Raw genomic sequence first — 17492 nt, 5'->3', positions numbered from 1 at the left:
GAGGACGAGCGGATCTACAGTGTTATTATATTATTTCCTATATTAACAGTATAGTTTGCAGAGTTCCATGTCAGCAGCTGCATCCCCAGCAATACAGGCTACATCAGCTGTCAGTCACATTTTCTGTGTAGCTCCTCACCTTTCAATATTAAAACATGAATATCTATTTTGCAGTATAGATAAAAAGGAAATAATTAGCTTAACTTTGGCAAACATTTGATTTTGACCTCTTCTGGGTATTAATTAGGTCTGAGACCCCCCAGACTCCCAATATTTTATACACTGGTTACAACTGTGATATCTGACAAACTATATGCTAACACATCTAGCAAGGTAGATAGCTGCAAGGTACAGTAGATAGCTGGTGCACAGCTATTGAGTCTGGCTAACACATTCCCAGCTAGCTAGTGTGTTAACGGTTAGCTAGTCAGCTAAATCACTTGACCAACTAGCCTAGCAAGTAGTTACTAAGTCACCAAGCTTTTCACCCCCTGTTTCATAAACACATGCTGATAAACACTTACACTCTGGTGAGACCAAGCTTTAAAGCAAGCCGATGTAATTGCAGCAATATTCAATTCAATTTTATTTGTGCCCCATGTGACCCATATCTACGCTTTTTAGTTCAAAATAGGCATCTCACATTGGTTTCACCTACAACATTATTAACACTAAAACAACAAGACAATGGCGGAGACACTGCTAGATATTCAGCGCTTCATTAGAACTTCATGAAACTCTGTAAGACTTTCAACACATTTGTTTCTAACATATATGAAACCTGCGTGGTGATGAAAACTGTTTCAGAAATTCACTACCACCTCGCTAAAGAGTTTTAACAAGGCGGAATTACAACTCAGGAATATGAAATTTTAAATATGGGGCTGTTTACCAATCAGGGAGAGTCTAATTAAATGCTATTAAGTTGCATTATGGGAAATGTAGGATCCAGTTGACCTATATTAGGGACTGAAAGTCAGTATATCTTGGCCACTGCTACTTTGATTTTGACCATTCTTTTTTTAATCTGTCTCTTGTGAGTCCAACAACTTTATGGAAGTGCAGTACTAAATCATTGGACTACCCCTTTAATGGTTTTTTATGAACGGAAGCATTTTTGGAGGAAGATGGAGCACCAGCCAATATATATGAAAAGATTTTCTTCGTAGTCTCACAGCATTTCTTCCACGAGACAAATCTCTTGACTTGGTTTTATATATATACTATATATATATCACAAAGACGCCTGATGAAACGACGAGGAAGGGGAGGAGTGACCCTGCCCGGAGGAAGCCCAGGGCCCCAATCTGGAGCCAGGCCCAGAGGGTGGGCTCACCGGCGAGCCCGGTGGCCGGGTTTGCCACAAAGCCCGGCCGGGCACAGCCCGAAAAAGCAACGTGGCACCCCCTTCTCCATCCTTTGGACCCACCATCCATCAGGAGATCCGCAGGGGTTGCGCTGCCACATGGGTGGCGGTGAAGGTCAGGGGCCTCGACGGACCAGACCCAGGCTGAGGCTGGCTCTGGGGACATGGAACGTCACCTCTCTGAGCTGTCAACTGATCACCATCTGGTGGTGATCAGTTGACAGCTCAGAGAGCTGGGAGTTGAGTCAGGGGGTGGGGGAAGACTCTGGACAGACACAGTAAGCCCAAACGGGTAGTGCGGGTGAACTGGGAACGTCTGGAGGAGGCCCCTGTCCGCGAGATCTTCAACTCACACCCCTAGCAGAGCTTTTCTGGCATCCCTGTGGAGGTTGGGGACAATGAACATAAGTGGGCAATGTTCAAAGCCTCTATTGCTGAAGCCGCAGCGGGAAGTTGTGGTCTCAAGGCCATAGGTGCCTCAAGGGGCGGGAACTCTCGGTTTACTCTCACAAGGATCCTGGAGTGGGCCTGGGAGTATGCCCATCCAGTCTACATGTGTTTTGTAGATCTGGAGAAGGCGTATGACCGGGTCCCCCGGGAGATACTATGGGAGGTGCTGCGGGAGTATGGGGTGACAGGGGCCCTTCTCAGGGCTATCCAATCCCTGTACATCCAAAGCGAGAGCTTTGTCCGAGTACTCAGCAGTAAGTCGGACTCTTTCCAGGTGGGGGTTGGCCTTCGCCAGGGCTGCGCTTTGTCACCAATCCTGTTTGTGATTTTCATGGACAGGATATCGAGGCGTAGTCGTGGCAAGGAGGGGCTGTGGTTTGGTGGGCTTGGGATCTCGTCATTGCTTTTTGCGGATGATGCGGGCCTGATGGCATCATCGGTCCATGACCTTCAGCTCCACTGGATCAGTTCGCAGTAGAGTGTGAAGCGGTTGGGATGAGGATCAGAACCTCTAAATCTGTGACCATGGTTCTCAGCAGGATACCGGTGGAGTGCCAACCCCAGGTAGGGAATGAGTCCTTACCCCAAGTGAAGGAGTTCAAGTACCTCGGGGTCTTGTTCACAAATGAGGGGAGACTGGAGCAGGAGATTGGCCGGAGAATTTTTGTTCCTACCCTCACCTATGGTCATGAAGGCTGGGTCATGACCGAAAGAACGAGATCACAGGTACAAGCGGGCTAGGGAGGTGTTCCAGGCACGTCCAACTGGGAGGAGGCCTTGGGGAAGATCCAGGACTAGGTGGAGAGATTATATCTCCACACTGGCCTGGGAACGCCTCGGGATCCCCCAGTCAGAGCTGGTTAATGTGGCTCGGGAAAGAGAAGTTTGGGGTGCCCTGCTGGAGCTGCTGCCCCGATGAAAAAGCCGATGAAGATATATATATATAGTATATATATACAGTGGGGGAAAAAAGTATTTGACCCCTTGCTGATTTTGCAGGTTTGCCCACTTACAAAGAATGCAACAATCTACAATTTTAATCATATGTACATTCTAACAGTGAAAGACAGAATCCCAAAGAAAATTCCAGAAAATCACATCATATGAATTTATAAAAATTGATAACCATCTGATGAGGAAAAACAAGTATATGACCCCCTACCAAACAGCAAGTATTCTGGCTCCTACAAGCCAGTTAGTCTTTCTTTAAGACACAGCCCCAATCCCAACCAATTATCTACATCAAATACACCTGCCTCACCTCGTTACCTGTATAAAAGACTCCTGTCAACACCCAAACAACCAGCATCCAACATCACCACCATGGGCAAGACCAAAGAGCTTTCTACGGACATCAGGGACAAGATTGTTGATCTGCACAAGGCTGGGATGGGCTACAAGAGAATCGGAAAGCAACTTGGAGAGAAAAGATCAACTGTCGGTGCAGTTATCAGGAAATGGAAGAAGCATCACACCACCACCAACCTCCCTCCGTCTGGGCCTCCACACAAGATCTCGCCTCGTGGGGTTTCCCTGATCATGCGAACGGTGAGGAATCATCCCAAAACCACAAGGGGGGAACTGATGAATCAACTGAAGGCAGCTGGGACCACAGTTACAAAAGAAACGGTTGGTAACACACTACGCCGTCATGGATTGAAATCCTGCAGCGCACGCAAGGTCCCCCTGCTCAAGAAGAAACATGTACAGGCCCGCATGAAGTTCGCCATTCACCACCTGGACGACTCAGAAGAGGCCTGGAAGAAGGTGATGTGGTCAGATGAGACCAAAATAGAACTTTTTGGCCTCAACTCAACTCGTCGTGTTTGGAGGGCAAAGAACACCGAGTACAACCCAAAGAACACCATCCCCACCGTCAAGCATGGTGGTGGCAACATCATGCTTTGGGGGTGCTTTTCAGCCAAGGGGACGGGACAACTCCATCGTATTGAGGGGAGGATGGACGGGGCCATGTATCGTGGAATTCTGGACCAACATCTCCTTCCCTCAGTGAGAGAGCTGAAGATGGGTCGAGGATGGGTGTTTCAGCACAACAACGACCCTAAGCACACCGCCAAAGCAACAAAAGAGTGGCTGAAGAAGAAGCACATCAAGGTTCTGGAGTGGCCTAGCCAGTCTCCAGACCTGAATCCAAATGAAAATCTTTGGAGGGAGCTTAAAATTCGAGTTGCCAGGCGACAACCTCGGAACCTGAATGATTTGGAGGCTGTCTGCAGGGAGGAGTGGGCCAACATCCCTGCCGAAATGTGCACAAACCTTGTCACCAACTATAAAAACCGTTTGACATCTGTGCTGGCCAATAATTGCTTTTCTACAAAATATTAACATGCTGTTTGTCAAGGGGGTCAAATACTTGTTTTTCCTCATCAGATGGTTATCAATTTTAATAAATTCATATGATGTGATTTTCTGGAATTTTCTTTGGGATTCTGTCTTTCACTAGAATGTACATATGATTAAAATTATAGATCGTTGCATTCTTTGTAAGTGGGCAAACCTGCAAAATCAGCAAGGGGTCAAATACTTTTTTCCCCCACTGTAAAATAGTATATTAAAACATTTCAACAATCACCAGTCTTCTTGTACTACATATAATACATCATATCTAAAGGTTTTTTGGATATAGGGCAGTTTTGAGATATTAAGATTACAGATTACATATGCCAGCTGGAAAAAACAGAACATGAGAACATGTGCTTTCTGTCTGTTTACCCCACCTCCCCCTTGGAAAGATAACATAGCACAAGCATAAAATAACAATCAGAGGTCATAAAAGTCAAATAGTGTCTCAGAAGTCTACCCTCTCTATAAGTAAACCCTCCATAACCCAGCATAATTTCATCCTGCCTTTCCCAAACCACAAACTAATGATGAACACAAAACAAACAGCTGTGGGGGAATGTGATGTGTCATATAAGAAGTGGCTACGCTCCACAGCTGGGAATGTCGGTTACATCCATTCACAGCAGCGTCTTCTTCTAATCTTAATAATGACAGGGTCCTTAGCAGCCAGCAATTTCAAAAGAAAGGCGAGCCATCGGGGAAGAAGAAAGCATTCTGTTGCAAACATGAGCGCATAACATTTGGCATTTGTGCAGCAGAATAATCCAGAAATTGCAACATAAAGCCTTAAAAAACTTCCAAATACACTGCACAACTCCTGAAAACAAGAGCTGAATATGTGACAAACGGGTGAAAGTGCAGTTTTGTGCACTTTTTGTGCAAAAGAGCATGTAGGCCATGTTAAATTTTCCCATTGATGGTGGTGGGTACGTTCAACTCTTGTAAGCCAGATTTTCTTAAATGTACAGTACATCTGGTGATGCTAATTAAAATCCATGAACTGACAAAAATATTTGACACATTTAGACTACAGGAGTTTACTGAGGCATCAGTTAATATTCAGAGTATTCTGATAAATATTATGAGGCAATAAGAGGCAGGCTTCTCAAAATAATGAGATGAAGAGGGAAGACAAACACAGTGCAGATGTTGATCATTAAGAAAAAACTGAATAAAAAAAGAGGGAGAAGAAGAAAAAGACATCCGAGCAAACATCGTATTATGTTCCTCAACAGGAAAGCTAGAGATCCCCAGCAGAGACAGACATTTAGACATGTCCTTACCTGATCTACCAACATCTGGTGTTTCTTCTTTCTTCCTGCCTGTCTGCTCTCCTCTGCTGTTAACAGCAACTACCTCATTGACAGAATCGTGTTCACTCCTAAGTGACAGACTCCACCCACTAGAGAGCAAGATGAGTAGAGAGGGAGATAGAGGGAGGGACAGAGGCCCAGGGCAGGAGGAACTGACTGAGGACGCCTTCCTCCTCTTGTTGCTGCTGCGGGATCAGTAACCGGAGCGGAAAAACCTGAAGACAAACACCAGGCTCTGAGATCAAAGTCTTGTCCAGTGAGCCTGGTGGTTTAAAGGACAGCTTTGTCATTACTGACCAGAAAGGGGCAAAGATAAAAGGCTTAACAGTGCACTAATGTAAAGAAAACACCAAAGGAGAGAAAATGGACTTCATGTACTCGAAAGGATAAACATCCTGCAAAGGCGGGGGGGGGGGGACTTGTATTTGATTTTACTTTGATGTCCTGGATCTTTACATCAATAATGGATCAAATTACTATATGCAATGTCAAAGTTGTCACTTTTGACGAACCTACAGAGATTATCACCAACTCTGCTCCACATTTGTATAGCACCTTTCTAGTCTTTTTGACCACTCAAAGCGCTTTTACACTACATTACTCTACATACACCATTCACACACTTTTCATTCACTGAGCCTAAGAAACTTACTGTTAGAAACTAACATTCACATACGGAACAGCTACCAGGGGTTCAGTATCTTGCCCAAGGACACTTCGACATGCAGCCTGGAGGTGCCGGGGATTGAACCTTCCAATTAACAGGCTTTTAGCTCACTATTTTAGTTTTACGCCCCGCAGCTTTACTGTTTTGGCTTAGTCTCACTCCTTTAATCAACCTGGTTTCCAGCATCTGTTTTTAGTGAAAAAGCTCAGATTAAGCCATTGCACACCACCGGCCCAGCACCAAAGAAGCAAAGTTAGTGACTAGCTGGTGAACACCAGACCGAAACCACAGCTAAAGGAGAGTGAATACTGACCTTACACACATCAAATGTCCAAAACCATGGCTCCAAATCATCGCTTATGCTGCTCTGTGTCTGCTGGATGCAATTGTTTGCGAACACGTTTGCTATAGAGAGCCAAAGTGAAACTGGAACTTTCAGGTTCTATTCCAAAAATAAGAAAACCTCATTCAATATCCCACTGACATTTATAACAACGCTGATAACTAGAAATCCAGCTTTGGAACAAAGCCTTTTTTCAACAGTATGTTTTGTGGCTTGCTTCATACAAGGACGATACTATCTAATAATGTTGTTTATTTACAGCCTTTAATGAACCATAGAATGAACCTAGGTTTTCGTGGGCTAAAAGTCACATTTAAAAATTAGATTATCAAATGTGTTGTTTGTCCTTTAGAATGACATATAGATGTGTTTATTACTTAGTTAGGGTTAAGTAAAACTTTGTGGTCTAGGGTTAAATGGGGTGCCATGGATAAGACACATGCCTTTGGTGTGAGAGACCCAGGTTCACTTCCCCGCTGTGACTCATCCACCATTGTGTCTCTGAGCAAGACACTTAACCCCTCGTTGCTCCAGAGGCGTGCGACCTCTGACATACATGGCAATTGTAAGTTGCTTTGGATAAAAGCGTCAGCTAAATGAGCAAATGTATTGTAAATGATCACTTTGTTAATGGTGAGGGACGTTTTCATCATGTTTTCATGTTCAACACGTGTTAAAAACTGCTTACTCAGTGGTCTCCTGAGTGTAAGTTCACATCTATATACCTTGACCTCTACCCAAAGATCATTTTCTAGCCATTTTGCTTTTTATTTGTCAGCCAGGAAACACAGGGAGAGAGATGGGAATGACGTGCTCTCATGAATTAAACCATAGACATACAGTTATGTAACTATTAGGCTACGGGGGCTCGATGATTTAGCTACTCTTAAGGCTGGGGTATGCTTTAAACAAACTAGTAGTAAGTGTATATAGTTGGTTCTGAATGGTGAAACTGGCCGGATGTAAAGCCTTTGACCACAAGCCAGCATAAAAAAGTGTTAACATGGATTTGATCTTAAATTTTTACTTTTTTTTGTTTTCAATGTTATTTCTTTTCAATGCAAAGTTTTGTTTTTTTGTCATAGTTTGCTCCAATAATCCACCAGTTAAAGTTGCTAGAGAAAACAAACACCAGTGTTAAAAAGGAAAGCCACAGATAAAATGTTTATACTAGAACATGTGTAAAAGCCTTTTTAAAGTGATTGAAGAGAAAATGTGACAAATTTATTGCATACATACATATTGAGTCTGTAGTTTTAAGCCAGCAGGGGTCGGTGTTAGTCTGAGAAAACAATATGACCACTCCAAATACATGGTATTCCATTTAGCTGCCTTAACGAACCAGTTGAAATGAATTGTCCAAGGTTGATACTACATACTTTTTTGATTATGTAGTACCAACCTGTTTCCTGGAAATCACATTAGACATTTAAACCAGTAAACCCATGCTGTCAACCAGAAATGACACAGGCACCCTCAACTGCAATCTGAAATCAGAGTTTCATCAAAACTGGTGGTGAAGCGGCTGTTCTTCCAAAAAGATCAGACCAGATGTATATTCTTTAAATGCCAGAACACAAATCCCTCTAAGTTTAGTCACAGTGGACCCGTGGTGTTTAGTCATGACGTGAAGTAGTCTGTCAGCTCGATCGGAGTGCAGTCCCAAGCAGTGAACAGTTTGTGAAACTCAGATCAATTCTCAATATACAAATAAACTGAAATGGTGAAACATAAACTGACTGACTTGTAGGTAATAAAAAAAAAATCACATGTCACTGAAACACAGTCTGTTTATCAGCATTTCCATTATGGCCTTGTTCTTAGCAGACATTTTGACTTGTTAAAGTAGGAAACACACAACAAAGCCATAGTAAGTCATATGCACAAAAACCAGACCACTGTGTCTCCTTTAAATATTACTACATTCTCTGAACAGACATACAACTTTATCTTGTAGTAATTGATTAATATCCTTTGTAGAAGAGACTTGTGGTGGGAGTTGGCAATTAATAGAATTATCTAGAATGAAAGATAAAGAAAACACAAGTATAATGTGAGTTTACCATGCAGCTCATTTTATAGAACCTGCAGTAATTTCAGTCACAGTCATACCTTGTTGCTCATGTCTAGTGTTTCCTTCAAGTCACAGTGGAGTCTTTCCAGTCAGTGCATCAGCCCAGCGGTTGCTTGTTGAGAGCAGTGCAGGACTGTGGCACGTTACAGTCTGTGGTAGAGTGTTTATTAAAAGGAAGTAACATTCCTCAGCTTCAGAATCACTAAGTCGTGACAGCCCCTGTGGTTCCTGCATACCTACAGTGCACACACTGTTACAATAGCCTGGCAGGTGGAAGTTTCAACAGCACAGAAAAAGAAGTGCAGGCACAGGATCATATTAGACCGGTTGGAAATAATTTAATCTCACAATGGCCCAAGGAGTCTATTTGGGATTTTTTGATGTAACGCGGGTCTTCCTCCTGCTGTGTTCTGTCACAAGCTTGCTGCTGATAGATCACCACAGAGATGCAGAGGATGACCGGGAGCTCAACAAAGCCATTTTGGAAATGCTACATATCAATAAAGTGTCTGCGAGCCATCAGGCCCAGCCACATCCCTACATGAGGAGGATCTATCAGCGTCTGGACTCACTGGAGGCTCAAGACTTTGGGAGTTCAGATGGCACACTAGTGCAGAGTTTTCGGAGTGTTTTTGGTAAGGATGTGAAATGAATTACCATCTTGTATTAGATATTACAGCTACTTTACGTGGTGTTGTTAAAACATAGCTAATCATGAAATGAATGTTTTACATCTCCTGTTTGATAACAATAGAAGTACAGGTGCTGGTCATATAATTAGAATATCATCAAAAAGTTGATTTATTTCAGTAATTCCATTCAAAAAGTGAAATTTGTATAATGTATACATTCATTCCACACAGACTGATATATTTCAAGTGTTCATTCCTTTTAATTTTGAAGATTATAACTGACAACTAATGAAAACCCCAAAATCAGTATCTCAGAAAATTAGAATATTGTGAAAAGGTTCAATATTGAAGACAGCTGGTGCCACACTCTAATCAGCTAATTAACTCAAAACACCTGCAAAGACCTTTAAATGGTCTCTCAGTCTAGTTCTGTAGGCTACACAATCATGGGGAAGACTGCTGACTTGACAGCTGTCCGAAGGACGACCATTGACACCTTGCACAAGGAGGGCAAGACACAAAAGGTCATCGCTAAAGAGGCTGGCTGTTCACAGAGCTCTGTGTCCAAGCACATTAATAGAGAGGCCAAGGGAAGGAAAAGATGTGGTAGAAAAAAGTGTACAAGCAATAGGGATAACCCTGGAGAGGATTGTGAAACAAATCCCATTCAAAAATGTGGGGGAGATTCACAAAGAGTGGACTGCAGCTGGAGTCAGTGCTTCAAGAACCACCACGCACAGACGTATGCAAGACATGGGTTTCAGCTGTCGCATTCCTTGTGTCAAGCCACTCTCGAACAAGACACAGCGTCAGAAGCGTCTCGCCTGGGCTAAAGACAAAAAGGACTGGACTGCTGCTGAGTGGTCCAAAGTTATGTTCTCTGATGAAAGTAAATGCCATGCATGGGGTGCCATGTCATTTGCTGGTGTTGGTCCACTGTGTTTTCTGAGGTCCAAGGTCAACGCAGCCATCTACCAGGAAGTTTTAGAGCACTTCATGCTTCCTGCTGCTGATCAACTTTATGGAGATGCAGTTTTCATTTTCCAACAGGACTTGGCACCTGCACACAGTGCCAAAGCTACCAGTACCTGGTTTAAGGACCATGGTATCCCTGTTCTTAATTGGCCAGCAAACTGGCCTGACCTTAACCCTATAGAAAATCTATGGGGTATTGTGAAGAGGAAGATGCGATACGCCAGACCCAACAATGCAGAAGAGCTGAAGGCCACTATCAGAGCAACCTGGGCTCTAATAACACCTGAGCAGTGCCACAGACTGATGGACTCCATGCTACGCCGCATTGCTGCAGTAATTCAGGCAAAAGGAGCCCCAACTAAGTATTGAGTGCTGTACATGCTCATACTTTTCAGTTGGCCAACATTTCTAAAAATCCTTTTTTTGTATTGGTCTTAAGTAATATTCTGATTTTCTGAGATACTGAATTTGGGATTTTCATTAGTTGTCAGTTTTAATCATCACAATTAAATGAAATAAACATTTGAAATATACCAGTCAGTGTGGAATGAATGAATATAATATCCAAGTTTCACTTTTTGAATGGAATTACTGAAATAAATCAACTTTTCTTCTGGATGATTAATTATATGACCAGCACCTGTATGGTAGTTAGCCTAGCAGTGTTCCAGTGATGATGTACAGGTGCATTTCAGGTGCAAATTAGAATATCCTAAAAAAGTGAAACTTTCATATATTCTAGATTTATTCCACATACAGTGAAATATTTTAGGCCTTTTTTTGTTGTAATCTTTATGGTTACAGATCATGGAAATCAAAAATCAATATTTCAAAATATTAGAATAAACAATGTACAATGCAGAAATGTCGACCTGAGAAGAACCTTTAATCACTTAGTCTGGTTCAGTACACACAACCACAATCATGAGGAAGACTTCTGACCTGACAGTTGTCCAAAGACAGTCATTGACCCCCTCCACAAGGACCACAGAAGGTCTAGAGCTAAATAGTGTCAAGCCACTCTTGAACTACAGATAACATCATAAGCATCTTACCTGGGCTAAGGAGAAACAGAACTGGACTGCTCAGTGGTCTGGAGGACGAGTGGAGAGGCACAGAATCTTTGCTTGCAATCCAGTGTGACGTTTCCACAGTCAGGGACGACCTGGGGTGCCATGTCATCTGCTGGTGTTGGGCCACTGTATTTTATCCAGTCCAGAGTCAATGCAGCGCCTCCCAGGAGATTTTAGAGCACTTCCTGCTTCCATCTGCAGACAAGCTTTATGGCATAGGTGTCATTTACACTGGGGACGTTGGGGACAAGTATAATTTGTTAAAAATGTTCTGAAAAATAGCTTGCAATGAGAAATGTTAAATGTTTGTTTGCACAGTAAGAAAACATACAATGCAATTTAAATACAGAAGAAAGAAATGTGCATTGTCCAAAAAAAGTAACTTAAGCTAAAAGAAAACAAGCTACTGATTGCTGCATTGTATTCCATTAAATATTTATATTTTGAATCGTCACCTGCCATCTGGATTGTGTTTCCCTTTAAATAAATAAAGGAATTTCCATAAATTGCTGCAGAAAAAGTCTCCAGAATGCAGAGAATTATGTGATTAATGCTCAGAATCTTCTGACCCCCAATCATATATTTCAGCATTGAATGTTTCTTCAAAATAATGTTGAAATATCTTCTTGTCTTGTTCTCGTGACCCCAATATTGTGCATCCTCGCATCTCGTGAGTTAAGTGTATTGTCACGCTCCTTGTCCCCACCACCTTTCTCACACAAAGTGACGCCCTTTCTGTATGGAGATGCCGAAACCACTAGGAACTGTTTTTCTGACCATGGTGTTACTGTGCATGATTGGCCAACTCACCTGACCTGAACCCCGTAGAGAATCTACTGGGTGATGTCAAGTGGAAAATGAGAGACACCAGACTAACAACACAGACGAGCTGAAGGCCGCTATCAAAGCAGCCTGGGCTTCATCACACATCAGCAGTGCTACAGGCTGATTGCCTCCATGGCACGCTGCACTGATGCAGTAATTCATGCAAAGGAGGCCCGACCAAGTACTGAGTGCATAAATAAACCTTTTTGTTTTATAACTTTTCAGGTCCACATTTCTGTATTGTACATTCTTCATTCTAATATAAAAAACAATGAGCTCAAAGAGGCTTAAATGTCCTAGTGACATGGTATTAAAGGGTTTTAGTCTCTGTGCACCCACTTTTACTTTAACTTTGTAATTGTTTCCAGTGTGATGATGTTAAATAAAAATGTACAACCTAAAACAGATACTAGTTGGTATGTAAAGGCTTGAATTTGAAGTTAGTTAAAGGAGCATACTGGTGATTTTGGTGATCGTGTTTTAGCCCAAATTGTGTATCATCCATCACAGTGAATATCATATCTGCAGCACAAAGCATCTGCATTTTAGTCAGAATTAATAAGCACCCAAACTGCACTACCGTGCAATGTTAATTGGGATGGTTGAGTCTAAGGAGGTAGAGCGGGTCACACACAAATCACAAGGTTGGCGGTTTGATCCCTGGCTCCTCCAGGCTGCATGGTGAAGTGTGTGAGCAAAATACTGAATTGTTGATGAGCACCTTTCATGGCAGCCTCTGCCATCAGTGTGTGAATGTGACTTGTAGTGTAAAGCGCACAGTCAATTTGACATAGTTTAAAAAAACAAACAGAATATGATGTGATCACACAGCATAAGTTTAAAATGTCTGCTCACATATACACAAAATAATGAGAAAGAACAGAAAAACTTTGTTATTGCAGGTATTATCTTTTAAAATTTGTAGTCTTAATGAACCCTCCCCTTTTCTTTTTTTTCATTGGATCATCCAGGACCACAACACGCTCCTCCAGGGTGGATCTGGTTCAATGTCAGCAGCCTGAACCCCTCTATGCTGGGTGCAGAGCTGGTTCTGTTCAGGAAAATCCTCCACCCCCGTCCCATCAGTGTGACTATCACCCTGCACAGCGTCACAGCTGCACAGGGCGCTCTGAAGGAAAGTCCCGCTCTCGAGGATAGGCTGCTGATCCTGGATCAGCGACCCTCATCTGGATTCGATGTGTTTGATGTGTCAGCTGTTCTGGCTGTGAAGCCTGTGGAGATGGTGGGCTTTCAGCTGAGATATACAGACGAGAGTGGGAGTCTGGTCCTTCATGAAGCCCTGACACAGAGTCTTTACTGTCTGAACAGAGGCTCTCTGAGTGAACCCTTACTGGTGCTTTACCAAGCACACCCCGTCCACATCTAACTGACCACATCTTTTTTATTTTTTTATTAAAATGAATAATTCTCTGTTAATCCACCTCTGATATGGTGGATATTATGCTAAATGTTTCAGCTCAAAATTAGCTAGGCAAGGTTAAAGCGTTGTAACTTTGACACAGACAAAAACTTAACTAAATTAAATCCACAGAAAACTTCTTTATAACCTTTTTAATGTTTTTACTTTAGGTGTTTAGGAACTGATAACGGACATTTGTCATTACATTGCATTTCCTTCAGGTAATGTAGCCTTCACAGTTCAGCATCACTATCAGTGATGCACTATTACATTATATTGTATTAACTCTACCAGAACTGCACTTTTGTTACCATCTTTTATTTTGAAGGTTTCCACTGGAAGTGTTAGTGCTGTTGTGTCTGACTTGATAGGGGTGGAGATGTGGGTAGTCATGTCACTTGATGATCATGGGAGCACACTGCCCTTAACACAACATTTCACTGATGTAACAACAGTGTTGCTATCAGCTACTGTTATTGATAATATCTGTCAATCGATATCAGCGTCTTAATTAGAAACAACACCAGTAACATCAGCAGCTGTATAATTAATAAGACAAGTCAAATCTAGAGACCAATGTAGCCTGATGATAGATCCCCCTGTCAAAGCATTATTACACTTCCTGTGAAAACTTTCAGAGTAAATGTTGGCGAACAAAATAACGCAATTTGAAATGATCAAACAAAGAAACAAGCAGACATTGCGAGTGTTCATTTCCCTGTAAGAGCCACATATTAAATAAAACTGGACATTCTTCAATGGCTATATGTAAGTATAAATGGTCAGTTCAACCACATTACAAAAAAACAAAACACATTTTCTCATTGACTTCCAGCCATGCAGATCATTTTGGTTTAATTTGTCTGAGTTTTAAGATATCTGTCTCTCTGAGATGTCTGTATAACGTGTGTATTCATGATATAGGCTACACTTATTTATCAAACAATATGAATAGTTGTACCCTGTTATGTATTTTAATTAAGCAGCCCTGCACTAAACATGACCTTTGTGGATGCTTTGTTCACCTCCATGTACATGTGGGCGAACAAAGTGGTAAAACTTTCCTCAACTACAGGGCTTTATCGAAATCTAGTTTAAAATCCTTTATTATATTGTGTATGTATATTGTTCTTACATTGTGCCTAAATTAATTTGGTGTTTTATCAGATTACTGTTTGGTTTACAGTATAATAGGTCAATACTTAAAACATCTTATCTTATCTTACTACCCCACCAGAGCACTGCGCTCCCAGAATGCAGGGTTACTTGTGGTTCCTAGAGTCTCCAAAAGTAGACTAGGAGCCAGAGCGTTCAGCTATCAAGCTCCTCTCCTGTGGAACCAGGTTCCAGTTTGGGTTCAGGAGGCAGACACCATCTCCACATTTAAGAGTAGGCTTAAGACTTTCCTCTTTGATAAAGCTTATAGTTAGGGCTGGCTCAGGTGAGTCCTGAACCATCCCTTAGTTATGCTGCTATAGGCCTAGACTGCCGGGGGACTTCCCATGATGCACTGAGCTCCTCTCTCCTCTACTTTCTCTCCCTCTGTATGCAACCTCATCCCATTATTGCATGTTACTAACACAACTTCTCCCCTTTCTGGTAGTCTTGTGCTTTCTCGTCCCTCTCCTCTCTCCTATCACTTCCTGCAGGTGTTTCTGGCTCTGGAGCTGTGGAGTCTGGATCTGTGGCTGCGAGTCACCTGCTGCCCCCGTGTTCCTGCTCGACACCCTCTGCTACATTTGTTATGACAAGTCCCATTATTATCATCATTATAACTACTTTAATTTTCAGTTCCATTGTTAATTTTCTGATCCACTACTACTTTTACTGTTTGTATTTCTGTGTGGATATTGTGTTGGCTGCTCTCCCTCATCCCTCTGACTCTCTTGCTCTTTCTCGCTCGCTCACCCCCAACCAATCGAGGCAGATGGCCGCCCACCCTGAGCCATGGTTCTGCTCGAGGTTCCTACATGCTAAAAGGGATTTTTTCCTTTTTCCTTTCCCTGGTGGGAATTGTTGGTTCTCTGTAAATAATATTACAAATAGTACGGTGTAGACCTGCTCTATATGAAAAGTACAATGAGATAACTTTTGTTATGAATTGGTGAAAGGGTAATCTAGCCTCCCTTCACTACCCAGCAGATCCTGAAGCCACTCAGTATCACATGTTTTGGAGCTGTCCAACCCTGATACAATGCCGCCTTTCAAACATTTTAAGGAAATACAGTATTAATTCTGAGGGGTTTGCATTTACAGAGCACAGGTTCCCTGAATCCTTTTCTCACTTCCTCCCTCAGTGTAACTGGAAGCTGTGTGCCTTTTGCTTCAGTTTTTGTGCACTTGGTGTATTCTGTTTGTGGAAGCTATGGTATGTGTTGTGATTTGTGTCATTCTGTGAGGTGAATACAGTCCAAGTTCATGGACTATGTAGGGTTACCAATTCAGCTAACCTGCATGTATTTGTACCAACACAGACAGGTGTCAATGCTGAGGTACTGTCCTCATTAATTTTTGGCAATCACTATTTTTCTGAACTCATTACTACACATAAACACAATCCCAGGTTTCTGTTTAAGACTGTGGATCAGCTGGTAAACCCAACCCCTCCTTGTGCCTCAGCTGGAAGTAATGATGACTGTGAATTGTTTTTATCTTATTTTACCAATAAGGTGGTGTCAATCAGAGCCTCTATTACCCCCACTGCCTCTTACTCAGAGGTTCCTCACCAGCAACAAGAGAGTTTTAACCAGTTTTATCCCATCGACTTGTCTGAGCTTTTAAAAACAGTATCACAAATGAGAGTGTCCTCCAGCCCACTTGATGTAATACCTTTTTACTAAAAGTAATAGATTCTGTTAGGCCCCATTATATCTCTGTTTTTAACAGCCCCTTTCTACTGGTTGTGTCCCTGATTATTTTTAAACGGCTTGCATGAACCCACTTATAAAGAAACCTGGTTTAGATCCCTCCCTCCCACATAATTTTAGACCAATTTCAAAACTGCCTTTTATTGCAAAGATTCTAGAAAGAATTGTGTCCAAACAGCTGCTCACTGTACTGGAAAATAAATAAATAACAAAATATTTGAAAAGTTTCAGTCTGGTTTCAGGAAGTACCACAGCACTGAGACTGTCCTGCTTAAAGTCACCAATGACCTTTTAATGTCTGCTGATGAAGGTATGTGCTCAGTCCTTGTACTCCTGGACCTTAACACTGCTTTTGACACCATTGATCACAACATCATGTTAGACAGACTGAGGCACTGGGTGGGGATCTCTGGTACTGCCCTAGAATGGTTTTCATCCTACCTGTCAAATAGGAAGTTTTGCGTGTCTGTAAACAACTATGTCTCCTCATTCTGTCCAGTTAAATATGGTGTGCCTCAGGGGTCGGTCTTAGGACCCATTTTGTTTTCCTTGTATCTGCTTCCCCTTGGACATATTATCCATAAACTTTTCATATTTATGCTGAGGACACCGAGACCATTTTACACGCCTTCATCTCATCACGCCTGGATTATTCCAACAGCCTTTTCACCTGTTTAACCTAAAAATCTATTGATCGACTCCAGACTGTCCAGAATTCAGCTGCCAGGCTTTTAACCAGAACAAAGAAATATGACCACATTACTCCTATTTTAGCTTCATTACACTGGCTCCCTGTGTGTTTTAGAACTGACTTTAAAATTCTATTGATCACTTTTAAAGCTCTTCATGGCCTCTCGCCTTGTTATATTTCTGAACTTTTAGTCCCATACACACCAGCACGTACCTTGAGATCCTCGGGCAGAGGTCTGTTGTCTGTTCCAGAGTCTCGACTGAAAACTAAAGGGGGCAGAGCGTTTGCTGTCAGGGCCCCGAGGCTCTGGAACAGCCTGCCCGAGGAAATCAGGTCAGCTGAGTCAGTGAACTCTTTTAAGTCCCTTCTTAAAACATACTTTTATAGGAGAGCCTTTCCCGATCTTATTTGACTTCATTTTCTCCCTTTTAT

General features: G+C 42.3%; 2 protein-coding genes across 3 annotated transcripts in view; one reads left to right on the top strand and one right to left on the bottom strand.

Annotated features, from left to right (window-relative positions):
- Positions 1-5555, bottom strand: part of frem1a (Fras1 related extracellular matrix 1a) — a 42652-nt gene extending 37097 nt beyond the window's left edge. For both annotated transcript variants that reach the window (XM_038732424.1, XM_038732425.1), the window contains exon 1: positions 5464-5555. The gene's annotated coding sequence lies outside the window, so the exon portion shown is untranslated. The remainder of the gene's footprint in view (positions 1-5463) is intronic.
- A 3314-nt stretch (positions 5556-8869) lies between these two features.
- On the top strand, positions 8870-14759 carry LOC119912485. The gene is made up of 2 exons (XM_038731693.1): positions 8870-9212; positions 13054-14759. Exons 1-2 carry the CDS (start codon positions 8927-8929, stop codon positions 13467-13469), a joined length of 702 nt encoding a protein of 233 aa, XP_038587621.1. The 5' UTR covers positions 8870-8926; the 3' UTR covers positions 13470-14759.
- The last annotated feature ends 2733 nt before the right edge of the window (positions 14760-17492 follow it).

Source organism: Micropterus salmoides, unplaced genomic scaffold (genome assembly GCF_014851395.1).
Source record: "Micropterus salmoides isolate LMB-PRFRI ecotype aquatic unplaced genomic scaffold, ASM1485139v1 Ms_hic_scaffold_2, whole genome shotgun sequence".
Taxonomy (NCBI): Eukaryota; Metazoa; Chordata; class Actinopteri; order Centrarchiformes; family Centrarchidae; genus Micropterus; species Micropterus salmoides.
Note: the sequence above shows the minus strand (reverse complement) of the source record. Positions and strands in the feature narration are given on the sequence as shown.

What these genes read in the sequence shown, in the direction of transcription:
- LOC119912485 (XM_038731693.1), top strand. Translation starts at nt 8,927, where the DNA reads ATGGCCCAAGGAGTCTATTTGGGATTTTTTGATGTAACGCGGGTCTTC. An exon ending in GAGTTTTCGGAGTGTTTTTG is followed by an intron (nt 9,213 to 13,053) that starts GTAAGGATGTGA and finishes TGGATCATCCAG; the next exon opens with GACCACAACACGCTCCTCCA.